Source organism: Lichenostomus cassidix, chromosome 21 (assembly GCF_008360975.1).
Source record: "Lichenostomus cassidix isolate B80296 chromosome 21, HeHo_3.0, whole genome shotgun sequence".
Classification (NCBI taxonomy): Eukaryota; Metazoa; Chordata; class Aves; order Passeriformes; family Meliphagidae; genus Lichenostomus; species Lichenostomus cassidix.
In genome coordinates this window covers 5,699,429-5,717,049 of record NC_139501.1, presented here as the reverse complement: position 1 = coordinate 5,717,049, position 17,621 = coordinate 5,699,429, and the positions used below count along the sequence as shown (strand labels likewise).

At 49.2% G+C, this 17,621-nt stretch overlaps 1 protein-coding gene and 1 long non-coding RNA gene across 7 annotated transcripts; one reads left to right on the top strand and one right to left on the bottom strand.

The window, feature by feature from the left end:
* Positions 1–75: 75 nt before the first annotated feature.
* KIF17 (kinesin family member 17) lies at positions 76–17,580 on the bottom strand. Of its 6 annotated transcripts, none has more exons than XM_085079788.1 (14): positions 16,258–17,580; positions 14,374–14,520; positions 13,890–13,991; positions 11,436–11,625; positions 8,126–8,578; positions 7,019–7,116; positions 6,273–6,420; positions 5,153–5,241; positions 4,901–5,025; positions 2,050–2,281; positions 1,009–1,267; positions 681–748; positions 486–594; positions 155–300 (listed from the first exon to the last, which is right to left on the bottom strand). In XM_085079788.1, exons 1-14 carry the CDS (start codon positions 16,486–16,488, stop codon positions 155–157), a joined length of 2,397 nt encoding a protein of 798 aa, XP_084935914.1. In that variant the 5' UTR covers positions 16,489–17,580. The 6 variants fall into 6 exon arrangements, with proteins under 6 accessions (XP_084935911.1, XP_084935912.1, XP_084935913.1 ...); XM_085079789.1 differs by having other exon boundaries at positions 681–745; XM_085079785.1 differs by having other exon boundaries at positions 76–300; positions 486–748.
* On the top strand, positions 1,093–2,793 carry LOC146428373 (uncharacterized). The gene is made up of 3 exons (XR_014856098.1): positions 1,093–1,201; positions 1,466–1,550; positions 2,071–2,793. It is a non-coding gene; the product is annotated as an uncharacterized LOC146428373 (long non-coding RNA).
* Positions 17,581–17,621: the final 41 nt, after the last annotated feature.

The window sequence follows — 17,621 nt, the reverse complement described above, 5'->3', positions numbered from 1 at the left end:
CACGCAGCGCGGCCGCCGTTGCGATAGCGCTATCGCGACTCGGCGCTGCCGCCGCGCCGCGGAAGAGGGAGGGACTCACCACCGCTCCCTCCGGCCGCTGCTCCCTCCCTCCTCCGCGGCGGCGGCAGCCTGGCCCGCCCGCACCCGCGCTGGGTCAGAAGCGGCGGGTGCTGGAGCTGGTTCTGCCCTTCTTGCGCTTGGTGTCGGCGGTGGGGGCCAAGGCGAGGGACTGGAGGCGGAAGGGTCGGGGTTGGGCCATGGAGCAGGCGCTGCCCGTAGCCCCCTCGGAGCGTGCGGGAGCTGGGAGAGGAGAGGAAGGGGTTGTGGGTGGGCGCAGGACCCCAAAATGCGGCTACATCCTGCGAGAAACCCCTGAGAGGTCAAGGGGTTGAGGCAGAATTGGTCCTGGGTGCGTCGCCACTTGATTTCTCAAGGAAAATGAGGAAAATGAAGAGTGGCGGCGATATTTGGGAAAAGGGCATTACCTTCGTCCAGATGCAGGATCTGGCTGGCTCGCCGGGATCGGAAGTAGTTGCTGGCGATGGTCTCGCTGTCGCTCCTGTCCAGCACCAGCCGGTAGTGGTCTTCTTCGGGCTGCAGGTGGAAAACACTCTCAGCAACGCCAGAAATAAGGCAAAATTGGTAAAATGGGATAGAAATGGAGGAAGAATGGGCCATACCGCTGGCTCCCCATCCTCATCCGAGGGGCTCATCTGGGCAGGTTTGGGCTGTGGCAGGGCTGGAACTGCTGTGGGAAGAGATGCTGCTAAGGGTCGTTGTGTGTAGGACAATCACCACTCGCCTGACTATGCTCCCTGATCCTGGAAATGCTCAGAGATTCCTGAGGGAGCCACACCACGTGCCACCTTAGATCACGTCACTCAAACTTTACAGACAAACTTTATGTGGAAGATTTTATAAGTGTATGCAGCCCAAACAGGACCTGCTGAGCCTGGCAGAGCTGCATGCCTGCATCACCTTCCTCTCACCTGGGCCCCATCCCCTTACCTGCGGGCAGATGGGTTTTTTGAATGACAGGCTCTGGAATTTTCCAGCAGCCACTCTCCTCATCCCAGACGGATTCTCGCCTGATCTTCTCTAGGTTGCTGTAGTTGCAGTCGCGCCGGACGAGGGACTGCACCTGGTCCAGCAGCTGCTGGCAGAGCATCAGGTCTCGCTCCTGACGCCGGATGGTGCTCAGGTAATCCATCTTTTCCAGTCCCAACTCCAGCTGCAGGTCTTTGATCTCGGTCTCGGCAGCCCAGAGCTGGACACAAAACAAGTAGTCAGGATTATAAGGTAGAGAGAGCGATGGTTACTATGAGTACAGGAATTTGGCAGGCAGAGAAAGACACTCAGGAAAGCTTCAATATTTGGTAAGATTTCAAATTTAGGTACAAATTAGGATGAAATTTGTGAGCTTATTCGTCTGTCTTAAAGAAAGGCTCTTCATCTTTCTCCACAGGGATGATTTTTGAATTAACCTGAAGCAAATCTTACTGGTGTGGTCTTGGAACTCTTAGAAGTTCTTCCTAACTTCGGCTGAAAAGGTGCAATATTTTTTTGATAACCTGAATACCCAAATAAAGCAAGTCCTTCATGTGCAGATCTATGACTGTACACACAAATGCCAAATTTTTCAAAGCTTCTCTGAATCTGCCGCAAAATATCAGAGCAAAACTGATTTTCAAGTGTTTTGAAAATAAAGATTTTAAATGTAAAATTTGAGAGCATTACTTTTATGTTCTATTTCTTTCCCGACAAAGTGTGCTCAGAACTGGCAGGAGCTGCAGCAGATCGGTAGGTCAGCAGAGGGAGTCGCATCCCCTCCCATCCTCCTCCAGACAAGCGTCATACACCGAGCCTTTAAAACTGGTGGGGTTTGGGCTTCAAAAGCTTAATTCCCCCCTGAGGGCTGTTGCATCTGGGATTTCATAAAAACTCGCACAAACAATGTTGTGACACAGGCGGAGTCATTCTCTAAACCTACAGCCCTAAACACTAATGTAAAAAATGGGGACGTGGAGGAGGAAGGAGCTGCTCCCTCACCTTTTCCTGCACCTTCTCCAGCATCTTGCTCTTGGCTCGAACCTCCTCCTGGATGGAGTCATAGACATTGAGGAGAACTCTCTCGCTGCTGTCCTCATTGGATTCCTGCAGGGCAGCCACCAGCTGCAGCCTCCGCTCATCCGCGTATTTCTTCCGGCGTTTCTGCTTTTCCTTCAGGTCCTTGTTTTGAGCTTGTTCCCCACCGACCACCTGCTGCTCCAGCATCTGCAGCCTGGAGAAGGAGAGCATTTATCTGAGCTCAGTGGTACTGAGAACTGGCTGCACAAGTGTGGAGGATGCGTGTTGTTCCAGGGGTGACATTTGGGGAGATACAGAAAACAGGGAATTATGACAAGATTTTCTGCCCTGAGTAATCATGGCAGATTCCACTTTTATTCACAGTTTCTGTTGTAAATAGAATCCTAGAATAGTTTGGGTTGGGAAGGACCTTAAAGACCATCTTATCCCACTCCCTGCCATGGGCAGGGACACCTTCCACTATCCCAGTTTGCTCCAAGCCCTGTGAAAAGTGGCCTTGGACACTTCCAGGGATGGGGCAGCCACAGCTTCTCTGGGCAAAATACTCCACAAGAGCAAGGTATGTGTTATTCCAAGCACCTCAGTCAACAAGGATGTCCAGAAACCCATATCTACACTCACAAAATTATCTTTAAAACCCATGTTTTGTATAATTTATATTTAAATTATTATTTAAATAAATATTGAATATGTTGTTATATTTAATTTCTGGTTTTTTGGAAGATGCACAAAAGGTTCCAAAATTACACAGAGAATTATTTTAAATGGTGGGTGCGGGAGTGGTAGAGCAGAAAGCCATAGTGTGGTTTCCATTTTGGGGCAGTATCAGCCAGAGTTGATGATTTGTGTGACCTCAGCTATTTTAGGGTCACTGTCAGGGGCACAGTGACCTCCGCTGCTAATGGAGCACTGGCACAGACCTGTATTTGAAGTCGTGCTCTGACATGGAAATAAAGCCGTGCTCCAGAGCCATTCCCTTTGTCTGCCCAGGATCTGGAGCAGAGCAGATAGCTCAGGTTGGCCAGCACTGTCTCAAATTGGCTGATAACCCCTTTACTGATAACAGCCTCTTAATTATCTCAAAACCCTCTGAAATTGCTTATTCTCCCACAGAACTGACCTGCTATTCTGCTGCACTGCTCCTGCCAGGTGACCTTCCCTTTCCTTTGCTTAATACACAATTGAATCCAAGGATTCAATCCTTGCTCTGCTGAGCTGCCCCAATGTGTAAATCTCAAACAGGCAGCTTTGAAACCCCCATGCCTGCGGAACCAAACCCTCCTGCCCAATCTGCACAGAACCTGGATTTAACAATGTGATTAGAAAGGCATTTTCCCTTGTCTGCCACAAAAGGAATAGGATTAATTCTTGCAACAGGACTGGTCCGCCAATAGGACTCCTAACATTTGATATCAAATCCAAAGGAATGGTTTCTTTAGAGATCTCTCCATCAACAGACAGAATTGCCCACAAATTACAGACACTGCTGTTCTGCATTTCATAGCAGCTCCTTTTTGAGCCAGGAGAGGCCCAACAGAGTGAGCACACACCACAGAAAAGCTGAAAGACTGGTTAAAACCCAGAGAAGGACTGGTTAAAACTCACAGAACCGTTCAGAATCAAACTCTGTCATCCACAGTGTATCTCAGGTTGAGCTTTTCTAATTTTAATATAGTTCCACACAATGGAGAAATCAGCAGAATTTGCTTCAACTGTATATTTCTGGAGCAGCCCTAGCCCCCATGCTGCTTCAGTATGTGGTGGTGTACTCTGGCTAAGGGAATTCTCTCAGGACAGCTCTCGCATGGAGGAAAACCTTGAGCCACATTGCCTTTGAGATGGCCTGAGCATTAGTCTTGAGCCTGCATCCCTCATATCCCAAGCCTGTCCTCCAGGCCCTCACAGTGCCCCTAAAATAAGATTATTGGAAAATTTTGCTGTCAGTTCTGGCTGATGTGCTGCAAACACTGTGAGATGCACGAGTTGGAGCCAAAAGTGGCCTCAGTGATGGGGGAAGTCCATCCATGAGCCACAGGGCAGCTGCTGCCTTACCTTCAGAGACATGAGAGGGCTCCAAGTGCCCTTCAAGGACCTTTTTCAAGAGTAAAAGAAGGCATCTCTATAACCTGTGTGGGCACTTAAGGCTCCCTTGCCTGCAGCTCCAGGCAGGATTTGTTACCAGGAACACACACATTTTTGCATCCACATATGCTAACTTGAATATCTCCATTTTTCTCTCATAATTCTGGCACTTGGCCTCATGGAGCACTGCAGGGAACAACTCTTCATCCACCCAAATAGTTAGTTTTGGGATAAAAAAAGCATGGAGAAGGCTCCAGGAAGACCTGGAGCCTCTTCCAGTGCCTAAAGGGGCTCCAAGAAAGCTGGAGAGGGGCTTGGAACAAGGGCCTGGAGGATATGGGGGAATGGCTTCCCACTGCCAGAGGGCAGAGTTAGATGGGATATTGGGAAGGAATTGTTCCCTGTGAGGGTGGGGAGGCCCTGGCACAGGGTGCCCAGAGAAGCTGTGGCTGATCCCTGGATCCCTGGAAGTGTCCAAGGCCATGTTGGATAGGGCTTGGAGCAACCTGGGACAGTGGAAGGTGTCCCTGCCCATGGCAGGGGTGGCACTGGATGACCTTTAAGGTCCCTTCCAACCCAAATCAGTCCATCATTTTAACTTGCATGTGCCTAGTTTGGGGCTGCATTGACAGCTGGAGCTCAGCAGTTGTGGTGTCACAGCAGAAGGGACCTGCTGCTGCCTGTGGGTGCTGCCCAGCGGACAGGTGGCACGAGCAGGGATGTCACTGACCTGGCAAGCACCAGCTGCTGGTTTGCAGGCAGGGAAATCCCCAGGGCAGCGACAGCTCCTGCTGCTCCAGCACTGCCCCTGCTCACTCCACGAGTGTCTGTGACAGTCTGAGGTGCTGCTGGGTCCTAGAGACAAGAGGAAAACAAAGACTGTAGCTCTGGGAAGATGCAATGAGATTCCTGGAGGAGATGAAGCACAACATTACCCACTTGGGTTTATTCATCCCAGAGGGAGAAGGAGCCTGGAGAGTACCTGGGCTGACATTGTCTCTTCACACACTGCAGCAACAGCATCTTCATGTGAAGGTATCTGGTCAGAGGTCGCTCTAGTCCGTATGTCAGCTGAAAAGAGGAAATTCACACAATGTTGGTAAGGAGCTGTCCAAAACTAGACAGTTTTGTCCAAAACTAGATCTGTGAAACCATCCCATGAAGCCTTCATCCTAAGCTAGGAATGATGTGTCTGAAAGGAAAAGGGCTGTCATTTACCTACTTCTGCAGGTCAGTAAAAACCATGAAAGATTGATAGGGTGTATTGGTTAAGGAATGCAGATTGTACAGGGCTGGGAGAGCCTGGCTCCAAAAATAATCCATTTCAGAGGCTGGGGGTGTACATTTGTAATCAGAGGGGGGAAAAATAAAGAACCTCTCAGTCTTCACCTTAGAAGGTGACAGCACCAAAAATTATCAATATAGATTCAAGAATTACTACTGCGTGATAAGCGCTGTATGAGCCCATTGCAAACCATGCTCTGAGGCACTGCGGGTGTCAATGAAAAGCAGTAATGGAGCAGAGAGCTGGCAACAATTTCTAGGATGTGAGAGGAATATCTGCCTTGCAGCAAGCAAGCGATGGTGTGGATAATCCACTGGGAGAGCAAGTGCTGCAGCATATTTGCATATGGAGGAAGAGACTGCGGCAGCCACCCTGGCCTCAGGAATGAGAGCCCAATGGGATAGGGACAGAGCAGGGACCTCTGCTCTGGAGACACACTGCCCTCAGTCAGGGGAAACTCTGCTGTGTGGGCAAAAAGCAGGCATTTCAATCAAAAATTAAGCTTTTCATTGCCTCAAGGCTTACAAGCTTGGGTCAGGCTGGTCCAGAGAGGGAAAGAAGTCAGGGAAATAGGGAAGAGGACACAGCTGGGACAGAGACTTAAATCTGGCCCAGGAGAGGCAGAGTTCCTGCTCCTGCTGTGGATAAGGGTGGGTTGAGAGCACGGACTGCTGCTGCCAGACAGCACTTGCTGCAGTAGCAGCTGCTGCTGTTTAGAGGCTGCAGTGGCTGCCACAGATCTGACTCTGCAAAAGCAGTCCCTGCTTCTAAGGGAACCTGGGGTTGGCTGTGGAGCCTCCATTCGCCTCCTCCACACCTGCTTCCTTCCTGAGGAGATCCTCGAGAACAGACACCTTGAGATCAAAATCATCCCTCAGGCTGCTGATGTCCTTCTCCAGGCGGGCACGGGATGCTTGCTCCGCTTGGTAGCTGGCCTGGAGCTGGGCCAGCCTCTCCTCATAATCCTGCAAGGCACAGCAACAGCCCTGTGACTGATCTTTAGGTAACATCCAGCTCCATTCCAGGTCACACCTTACACCCATCCCAATACAACTCCAGCACCCCGTATTCACTGACTTTTTCTGAGACTTAAGTTGACACAGTAGAGATGGAAGGTGACTGTTCAGCCCTGAAAACAGCTGCCATCGGCAGTTGTGGTGCCCTGGAAGGAACTTTCTAAAGGGTAAAGAGAGAGTTTTGTTTCCTTCCTCATTCTTCCTTCTGGCTCTCTATTCCTCTTTTTCTCACTTTTGTACTGTTCCTAACATCTTTGACTACTACTTTCCTCAACTCTATTCCTCCCTTCTCTGACAGTTTCACATGTAGTTCCCCCAAAGATTCTTCCTGAGAATCCATTCCAATCCATCCCCAGAGAGGTGGGAACAAGAGGTGGGTTGTAATAAAGCACATGGCCTCTATAACACATGGCCTGTTTATAGGAGAAATCCAAGGATTAGAAAATAGGAAGTGTTCTGGAAAGGCTGAACCATATTTGTAATGATTACTATGAAAAAGCTCAGTTTCAGTCAAAGCCACTCTGGAATATATCCCTTCCCAACTTACTTCTCTAATCAGCTGCTTCTCTGCTTCCAGATCCACCTGGCGTTTGACGGGGGGAGCTGGATTTGCTCCCAGGTGAGCAGCCTCAGCAGGTAGAAGCCCTACAAAGCAAAGCAAAAATAAAAATCCCTCACACTCACTGGGTGGGATAGTCTGCAGAATTCCTGGAAGGAGGACAAAGAACCTGGCTGCCAGGAAAGAACATGGCAAGCCCTGAGCTCCTCCAAACCCCGCTGGCTGCCAAAACCCCCACTGGCCTGGGGCTCCATGGGTGTGGGGAGAAGGGGAGAGGTTCAAGCTTCAGGGGAAATGTGGAAGTGAATATAATTATATGATATTTATAAATATAAATATCTTTTTTAAAAAGTAACAGGAGGCTTATTTCCAGGGTTATGCTTCAGATTTGGGAGATAAAAGCCACTGGGAAGAAGAAAAGTGCAAGGAAATTACCTTCTTTGTTCACAGCTATTTTTGAAAGGTGGCCGAAAGGGGGGGGAAAGTCATCCTACAGCCTTATTTCCCTGCTGAAAGTTGCCCTTTTTTAGGTGATAATTCTCCAAAGGTGATCAACTCCCTAAAGACTGCTCTTCCCCATTTGTTCCTACATTTGCTATTGCTCCTCCAGAGGAAAGAGCAAGTGTGATGAGGCTGGACTGAATCCTCAAGCACTGCCATCAAGAGGGCAAAACTTCTTGAAATTCACATTGTAGCAGAACAGGGGCTGAATGCTCACTTTGAAAACATACACACATATATTTAACAAAGAATTTTACAGTATTATTCCTTTTGCAGCTCATTTTTGTTCTTCCAGCTGAAATCTCTCTTCTGTAACTGATCAAATTCTAGCCACAATTATCAAGAATAACCAAAGATTTGAATCATGCCAGCAGTTTCTAACAGAATTTGTCACTATTGAAAATACTGGATAATTGAGATGGTCTTTCCTAGTGGAATAAGGTCAATTTGGCAGCAGTGAAGGAAAAGTCTGTAACCAGAATTGAAAACTCTTCCTCCAACAGATAAGGGAAAGGCTGAGGTGAAGCTTAACTAACATTTTATGTGTAAAACCCCCTTTATTGACATCTCTGCAGCCAATAAGGGCTCTCCTACCTGACCAGTCACTCGTGCCCATCTGTTCAACCAGAATGGCCCTCAGCTTCTTAATCTCCTCCTGGTACTCCCTCAGCAGGGCATCCTTGGGGTCCTCATTGATGCAGGGCTTGTTCCTGATGTTCTTGGCTCGATTTGCATAGCGCAAGGTGCTGAGGCTTTCCTCATAGCTGTCATCAGCTGGAGACACACATGCCACCATCAGGGTCCTGGTGTTCCCTCCCAGGGAGTCCTGGAGCAGCCTGGTCAGCTTGGAGTCTCGGTAGGGAATGTGTCTGCACCTGCCATCGACCAGGGCTGAGATGACATTGCCCAGGGCAGACAAGGAGAGGTTGATTTTGGTGGCCTCTTTGAGCCTCTCCCCCGTGGCACCAGTTCTTGACTGTCTCTCACTTCCTGCCAGATCCACCAAGTTGAGCTTGGCAGCCCTAAGGTGCTCCTGCCCTCGCTCATCTGCATGGAAACGATTCTGGGTTAGCTCTCAGATGGAAGCATTTCAACAGTCAAGAACCAGGACTCTCTCAGCATCATGTCCTGTTCCAGCCCTGTTCTTTGTCTGCACTGGGACGCTGACTCCCTGAAGTAAATAAATATCTACTTAATGTTGACACTGCACATTTTAGTGCTTTCCTCAACAGGATCCACAGTAAAAATTCATGCCTGTTCTTACTCTCCCAGTGAGCACTGAACACACACACGCGCACACACACACACACACACACACAGATCCCCCTCCACATATATCCAAGGTATTTACAATTTCAGCCAAAGTCCTCTACAAGTAACATGATCAGACCATGAGTTTATACAACTCTTTTCCTCCTCAGATTGTTTCATGAGGTGATATTTAGATTAGATACACAGAAATTCTTCCCTGTGAGGGTGGTGAGGCCTCAGCCCAAAGCAGCTGTGGCTGCCCCATCCCTGGAAGTGTCCAGGGCCAGGTTGGATGGGGCTTGGAGCAACCTGGGATAGTGGAAGGTGTCCCTGCCCATGGCCCAAACGCCCCAGATGAGGAGATGGATCCTGGTGAGGAGTCAAACCCAGTGAGCTGGTGCCATTCCCATCACTCTAAGGCAGGAGCAGACGAGAGCTGAGGCTGCCCAGCTGCCTGGATATACATCTTACACGGGGAGTACTGCTTTCTGGCCTGCATTTGAGGCTGGAACAGTGTGATGCACACATTCCCTGTGAGGAAGGCAGAGTTCCTTTAGGAGCCCTGCACTTTTATTTTACTGCACCTTAACTTTCCCAGCCTCAAACAGAGCAAAGAGTTGGACACACATTCCTGGAACTGCTGTCCTAAGCCCTGGACCACACTCTTGGATGTCCACATTCCAAATATTTTATAAGATTGAAACCCAAATTCAAGGGAATAGCTCCTTTAGCATTCCAAGCACAGAAAACATCGATATTTTAACTGAATCCACCCTTCTCCAAACAGACTTCTACAAAACCTGGCCTTGAAAGGAGTCAGAGTTCTGTTTTACAGCTCTGGACAATACCTAAACACGAGCAATGAACAATCTGATGCGTGAGGGGAAGTTAAAACAGGTAAACACCAAAAACTAAAATCTGTTGTCCCAGGATATTTCTGTTACAACAGATTGGTAACTGTGGAACTTCATGTTTGCTGCTGAGCAAACTTGTTTCACTCCAGCTCGTTCTCATGTATCAAGACAGGGAAGAACAGGGCAAAAACAGATGGAGCTTGAAGAGAGGACCCTCTCCTTATCCTTTCTCAGTGCTGGGGTGAGTGGGCAGTCACAAAAGGTAGGTTTTCTAACCCTTTCCCTCCTTCCCTTAGTTCATGTAAACACTGCCAGGCAATCAAAAAGTTGTTTTGGTTCCTGCTAGTTCTTTTACCCACCAAGGTTGTTTGTTTCCAGCTTGGAGCTCATGGTTTAGTTCCTATGGTTTGAGAAGGTCCCCAGACTCTTGCTAAAATGTCTGCAGGGCCCTAAAGACCTTCCCTGTCTAATTCCCTGTCAGCCCATTCCCCTGGTCTGATGGCAGAAGCACACAACATAAAAGAATAAAACATCTGCTAATCTAAGTAAAAATACTGTAAAAATAAAAAAGTATAAAAAATAAAATAAAATTTTAAAAAAGGTGTAAACATCTAAGTGGAAATACTGATGGGAACTTGCACGTTTCAAACATCTGCAGCCAAGAGCCCACTATTTTCCATAATTCCTGAACGTGTTACTTTAAAAAAGGTAATTTTAGTTCCTTTAAAATATTAACTCCCTGTAAATTGTAATTTACTACAGACTCACCTGGAAAAGAAGTTCGAACTCTATGAAGCCTAAAGATGACAACCAAAATACCAACTTCATCAACTATTTCAGCTAATGCTCAACCCAGCAGAACCATCCAGTTTATGGTGATTGGGCCAGAGCCCTCAACTTTCTCCTCAAATATTCCAGCAGTTTTTAACTGCCAAAGCTGCAGGTTCCCCACCTGCCTTCACATTCCATGTCATTTTTTCAAAGCTTTAAATCAGAGAAATAATTTTAGATTGAGGGCCCTGCACCAATCTGGAGCACAGAAGAGGAGTGCAAATACTTCTTTTTCCCTATTGGGATTAAAGTTGGGATTTTACAGACCCACACAATGTATCTACTGTCTGTGCTAATTGAGAAATTCCCCAAGTCCCTCAGTTACTGAGTGGAAAATGAGGTACTGTCATCAACATCTGGAACCACAATTTTGGAAGACGTTGTGTAACTTTCCCCATGACTGAAACAGCTGAAGAAAATGAAGCCAAGCTGTTCCCAGCCAGGGTCAAAGACAAGGCAGAGATTAATTCCTTTCTGCTCCCAGAAAAACCCTCTTGAGGTCCCTGTTCAAATTCAGGGAGGCAGCTCTTCCAAGTAAAGAAAAGCCAGTAAGATACTCATGAAAGGAAAATTAGTCACTGAAGCTTTATTAAAGGATTCTTTAATTCCATCTTTAAAAAATATGCCCCATCATTAAGCTCAGTGAAGGAATTGTCAGGTGACATGACCTGAATGGTTTGGGCTGGGAGGGACTCTAAAGCTTATCTCCTTCCACCCCTGCCATGGGCAGGGAGACCTTCCACTTTCCCAGATGGCTCCAAGCCCTGTCCAATCTGGCCTTGGACACTTTCAGGGATGTGCCAGGGCCTTACCACCCTCACAGGGAAGAGGATTTTTCTCCTGAACCTACGATTATCTGGGATCTGAGGGTAGCTGTGGTGATGAGTGATGTGATGAGCTGTGATGCTGAGTGACCACACAGATCCTGCACCCTGCCCAGGCCTAAGGCAGGACATCCAGGTACACACCTACAGTGCAGATTTCCATCCTGACAGTAAAGACGGAGTGCGAGCGGGAGGAGTCCTTGTTCATGAGGGTGAAGCCCACTGCTCTGTTCCTGCAGCCCATGTCCATCAGCTGCTCACACTGTGCCACGCTGTGCACTGCATGCAGGGACAGCCCCTTCACGTACACCCCCTGCTCCGGGTGCTCCTTCAGCTGCCAACAGGACAATGCAAGCCAGGTCAGGACAAGAGGCACTGAAACCATGGAAAATTACACTGGGAATAGCCCGGAAGCTTGAGGGCTACATGAAATTAAACTGCAGTATGACAAAACCACATCTGACTGCCACCAAAAAGCGTTATTTCTGAAGGAGGAATAAAACCACAGAAAAAGAGGGAACCACCTTCATGGCTCAAAAGAACTCAAGTTAAAAGTTGCTGATTGATTCCGACATCCCCCAGGCCATGAGGAACCCAGCTCCTATCCACCCTCTGCCTTCTCTATTATTAAGCTGCATATTTTAAACCAGAATCAAAATACATCTCACCTATTATGGCAAAGGCTCTAAGATCTCCTCAGCCATAGGAAGCTTTTTTTAATATCAAAGCACAGATACAATATTCCCAGATATTGTTCCCAGTGCTTTGCTGAACTCTCTGCTCTGAGTGGGTGGCTTGAGCTCACTGACAACATTCCCAAAGTCACACCTGTGACACACAGGAGAACTGTCATAATTTTTCTCCAGATTAATTAATTTTTAAATGAGCCAAAATCCTATTCAGGCCCCTGGGTTGAGACAGAGCATTAAATACCCAACAGCATCTTCTCAGTAATTATCAACCACACAGATGAAAAGTTTCATACAGAATTTTAATAAATGATGGAAATATCCAAAGTTTTGAGTAACCCATCAAACCTACATAGAAAATACAAAATAATCCAGAGATCCCTGCACTCCTACACCAGCCCCCTCCACACTGGGAATTTTAAATGAGCTGAATTAATTTTTCACAGCACTGTTACACCCCACATCTGCTAAGTTCATCATCAAAACTATCTTTATCATGCTGGGATGTCGAGATATGGTTGTCATGATGGAGAAACAGAGACCACATTTGGCACTGTGACTTCCAAAGAGGAGGCTCAGATACTTTAGTGACGTTCATGCCACAAGAAATGATGTAAAATGGTGCTTGCTGTTAAAAAAAAATCCCACAAAACAGAGCAGAAGTGGCTGAAAAATTGACTGGGTGGTATTTATCCTTGTTCCAAAGGCACAACTGCCCAGGATGAATCCAGGTACAGTCACAGCCAGACTGTTCAAACACCGTGACTTGTTTGTGCTACTGAGAGCCCCAGGACTGGCCTGGCTGTGTTTGGGGGTATTGCAGAGCCCCTGAAGAACACCTGACCGAGTCACTGAGAAAGGAATGAACAAAAATGGGATTCTGGGGAGAACTGGGAGACACAGAGGAATGCAGTGGGTCAGCCTGGGATTTGTTTCCTCAAGACACGATTCCCTCAAGTACTCAGTGGAGGCAGCAACAGGCAGTGTGACAGAGTTACCCTGGAAACTGCTCTGCCCAGCTCCTGCCCTCCCCGTGCCAACTGCATCACCATGGAAACCCGTGTCACCGCGGATGTGGAACAAAGGATGGGAAACTGCAGCAAGAAGTCCCCTTCTCCCACTCTCCCTCTGCGCGAGATAGGCGAAGCATGCTTGAAATGTGGGGCCGTTTCTGCCTTAAAGTCAGAAACCTGTTAAAAAGATCTGCCCTGTAAGGCAGTTCGGGTCTGTTGCCATCCCAGAGTGTCTCAAGGTGTCACTGCCTTGATTTTATTCACCAGGGCTGTCCTGCAAAGAAGTAAATTGGGACAGGAGATTTCCAGCTCCCTCCAGGAATACTTACAAAAGGATCTGCAAAGCCACCAAGAGGTAAATTTTGTAAAGATCAGCCCCCTGCTTCAGATTTCAGGAGAGTTTACCCTCCTGTAGTCCTGTAAACTTCCCCATGTGTTCTCATGGGGAGTAATATCTGCTGTGTCCTCTCAAAATGGACCAGCCTTTTTGGTTTAGGCAGATAAAGAGATCATCCATGGCTCCACTGGATCAGATTAAACATTTTTAAGGCCTAGTATCCTCTTGCTTTAGAGACAAGCATGAAATGAAGAGGATGAGGAAGAAACTGCCTCATGAGCACTTTCTTCCATCCTTGTCCAGTAAAAGATTTTCGCAGAGCTGCTGTTGAGCTACCAGCCATTATCACATGGGATACACTGGACATATCTTTCACTGCACCTTGTCCCTAAACTTTCACTGAAGTCTCTCCAGAGGCCCTTTTAGCTTCAATACTCCTCACTTCATATTCTGGCACTCAAGCTTCTGACAAAGCCCACTGTCGCACTTCTGTAAGTCCTGGTAACACCTATACGAACTAATTAAAGTGCTTAATTAAGACACATTGAGTTCACCTCACCTCCAGCTTCTTCTTGGTGTCAGCTCCCAGAAGGTCTCGTACATCCTCATTATAGATCTCCAGGTAGGAGGCTCTCAACAGGAACTTGGCATTTTCAGCACACTGCACAACACAACACCGGGAGGATTGGGAGTGAGGCTCTCACAGCACAAGCAGCCCACAGAGCTCCTCCTGCAGGTGGGTGCTCACCAGCCTTCAGCACCTAATCCAATCTCTCCTGGCAGTTCATTCCCAGGTGGAACCACTCAATGCACTCACTGTAAAGGACCTTTGGTCCTTCCACACCTGAAGTCCATAAAGTCATCTGGGATGAGGGTGCAGTTCATCTGACTGTGGACAGGGCGCAGCTTAAAGATGAGAAGCAGTGCACCCCAAACCTGTCCCTATTGACACTTCCATGTGCCATCAGCACTCACTTCTTGGGACTGGACACCAAAAAAGCCTTTCTAGTAAAAGCTTTACAACAGATCTCTTTCACACCCACCTGTATGCTCTCAAAGATGTGTTCAAACGCCCTGGGAATGATTCCTTTCTGTGAGGAAGGATCCACAACTCCCTGCATGGTGAATGACTTCCCACTGCCAGTCTGACCGTAGGCAAAGACGGTGCCATGGTAGCCTTCTGTGACACCCTGGAAATGGGAGAAAACCCAAGAAAACAGCCATCATCTTTGTCTAACTGGAAATACATTGTCCAGATTCATTCCTGCCCCCTAAAAGGTATTTTAAAGGAAGAGCAGGAAGTAAACATCAAACAGCTGCCTAATCTTCACATGCCAACAGGGTATAGTAATTACAAAATTAGCATATAAATAAATGATTTTCTCTCAAAACTGAGAATCATGAAGCAATGCAGGTGTTGAAAAGCAGTTGAAAACACCAACAGTTAGAAAACAAGAATATTGTTGCCATAGGGCACAAACATCTTATGAGATTCAAAGAGACAACTAGAGTAATAGTTGGTTTTGGGGTGGTCTCTAGCTTTGAATAATTTTTGCTTGGCAAGCTGCTCACTGTCACTTGTCCCTACTTCAGAGAAGTTACTGGATTTCTTAAGGTTTGAATAAAAAAAATAGGGACCTTTTAGTCTAATGTCTACTGTTTCTAGCCCTGCTCATTCTCATGATCAGGAACTTCCACCTTAAAACCACCATGAGCTATTTAATCCATGTTACTTCTAACAAGACTGGGTTTTTGGGCAACACTGGGCTTTTCTTGCGTAATGGGTTCCTTTCTCACCTCAGCTGTTTTCTGATCTCTTAAAAAGGAAACAAACAGATCCCCTCTCATTGTGCCAATCTAAGTCAGACTGAGGTTCCCCATCTTTACGATTTCTCACTTGACAGTAAAAATGTCCCTAAAATCAACAGTTTTGATACCAGCAAAGTTGTGGCTGCCCCATCCCTGGAAGTGTCCAAGGGCAGGTTGGATGGGGCTTGGATAGTGGAAGGTGTCCCTGCCCAGGGCAGAGGGTGGAATGAGATGAGCTTTAAGATCCATTCCCACCCAAACCAGTCTGGGATTTCATAATACAAACATCCACCTAAAAAAATTAAATGTGGCTCTCTCCTTGATGCCCTGCTGGCTGCTAACAAAGTTTTGTTTCTTCCTGATTTCCCAACCTGTTGCTGGGACATTGTCTGCCCCCCTCTGCACCCCAGGCTGGTAGCTAAACCTCTCAACACAGCAGACAAGGGCTTCCTTGTCCATAAATCACAGAATCCCAGAATGGTTTGGGTTGGGAGGGACTTTAAAGTTCATTTTGTTCCACCACCCCGCCATGGGCAGAGACACCTTCCAGTATGGGGGAGGTAAAGTAGATCCTGTTCCACTTAGGGATCACCTGTGGAACTCCTCAGACCATGTCCCAAGCTATGTGTCCACAGAATGTCCTCAGCTGGAAGAGACCCACAGGGATCATCCAGTCCAATCCCTGTCCCTACACAGACACCTCAACAGTCCCATCCTGTGTCTGAGAGCAATGTCCAAATGCTCCTGGAGCTCTGGCAGCTCTCTCCCCCAGCACTCTCTGGGGGAAGAACCTTTTCCTGATATCCAGCCTAAATCTACCTCCCTGACACAACTCCAGCCATGCCCTCAGTCCTGTCCCTGGTCACCAGAGCAGAGATGGGAGCTGCCCCTCGGAAGGAGGTGCAGCCCCTGATGAGATCTTCCCTCAGGCTTCTCTTCTCCAGGCTGAACACACCAAGTGCCCTCAGCCACTCTTTGTGTGGTTTCCCCTCAAAGCCCTTCACAAACTTCATGTCCCTCCTTTGGCTGGACTAAGAGCGTTAGGTCTTTCTTTCATAGTGGTGCCCAAACCTGCCCTCATCCCTGGCTGCATGGAGCTCCCCAGGGTGCCCACTGACCTCCACGAGTGGGTAGGCGATCTCGTTGTAGATGTGCTCCGTGCTGTGCTCCTCACTGAACGCCCCGTCGAAGGAGAACTGCCTGGGGGGCTCGGCGGGGGCCGCGGGGTTCCGCAGGAGGCACCGACCCCGTGTGCTGTCCACGCCGACGATGGCCCGGCACCCCTGGGCCGCCTCACGCCCGCTCAGGGGCCGGCAGCGCACAGCAACCTTCACCGCCTCCGCGGCCATCGCCCCACTCACGCCGGGGCAGCCCCACACAGTCGGGTCAGTTCCACACAGCCGGATCAGCCGCACACGCCCGGATCAGCCCCACACACTCGGGTGAGCCCCACACACTCGGGTGAGCCCCACACGCCCGGATCAGCCCCACACACTCGGGTGAGCCCCACACGCCCTCACTCGGCGGGACTGGGGGCACGGGGGACTGGGGCAAGCCTAACCCTGGAGGTCTGCACCCATTGAGGGGAGGGAAAGCACTCACCCCTCTTTGAGGGCACGCAGGGGAAGGACCCCCGACTGAGAGAAACTGAGGGAGAAGGGGAAAGTATGGAGGGAAAGAGCTGGGGAGGGATGGAGGGAAAGGGGAAAGCTAAGAACAAGTCTGACGGGGAATTAGGGCAGATCGGGGGGAGGAAACCTGAGGGCGAGTTTGCTGGGGGAACCCCTGAGGGGAAGCTGAGGGCGGGAAACCCGAGGGCAGGAGACCCTGAGGTAACTTATGGGAGCCGAGACACGCCCAAGGAGGACTGAGCAAGGGAAAACCTGGCGTAACCCCGCCGGTGCCGCGCTGGCCGGAGGGTGCGCTGGGAACCCCGAGGGGTCCGAGGGTGACGGGAGGCGGCGGCCCCGCGCATGCGCGAGTGATCGGACGCGGTCGCCACAGCGACAGGAGCAGCACCGGGGAGAGGCCCCGCCCATTGTGTCACGTGATGGTCCCGGGTGGGCGGGGCCGCACGCGCCCGCGCCTGTGCGCGGGGGTGGGGGCGCGCGCACGTGGGCAAGGGGCGACGCGAGGGCGCGCGTGTGCAAGGAGGGGTGCGCGAGGACAGGTGTGCAAGGTGTGGTGCGGTGCAAGGTGTGGTGCATAAGGGCTCAGGCGCGCAGCTGTGCCAGTGCACGGGCGTGACCTCTGTGTGTGAGAGAGAGGGCGAGCACATAGGTGTACAACCTCACGTGAGTGTGAGTGCACCACCGCAGCAGTGCGTGAGGGTGCAGGAGCAGGAGGGATTGCAAGCACAAACGCGTGGTGCAGTCCTGTAAGTGCGTGAGTGTACCTGGATGCTCGAGCTGTTGGTGCATCGTGCAAGAGTGCATGAGGCTGCAAGTGTACGAGTGTGAGTTCATGGGGTGCATGGGCTGGA

Excerpts from the sequence above, each read along its gene's own strand:
- KIF17 (XM_085079785.1), bottom strand. The coding sequence starts at position 16,488 with ATGGCCGCGGAGGCGGTGAAGGTTGCTGTGCGCTGCCGGCCCCTGAGC. Across the intron at positions 11,626-13,889 it reads ACACCAAGAAGAAGCTGGAG|CTGAAGGAGCACCCGGAGCA; the intron begins GTGAGGTGAACT and ends TCCTGTTGGCAG. Across the intron at positions 5,242-6,272 it reads TCTCCTCAGGAAGGAAGCAG|CTGACATACGGACTAGAGCG; the intron begins GTGTGGAGGAGG and ends TCCTCTTTTCAG.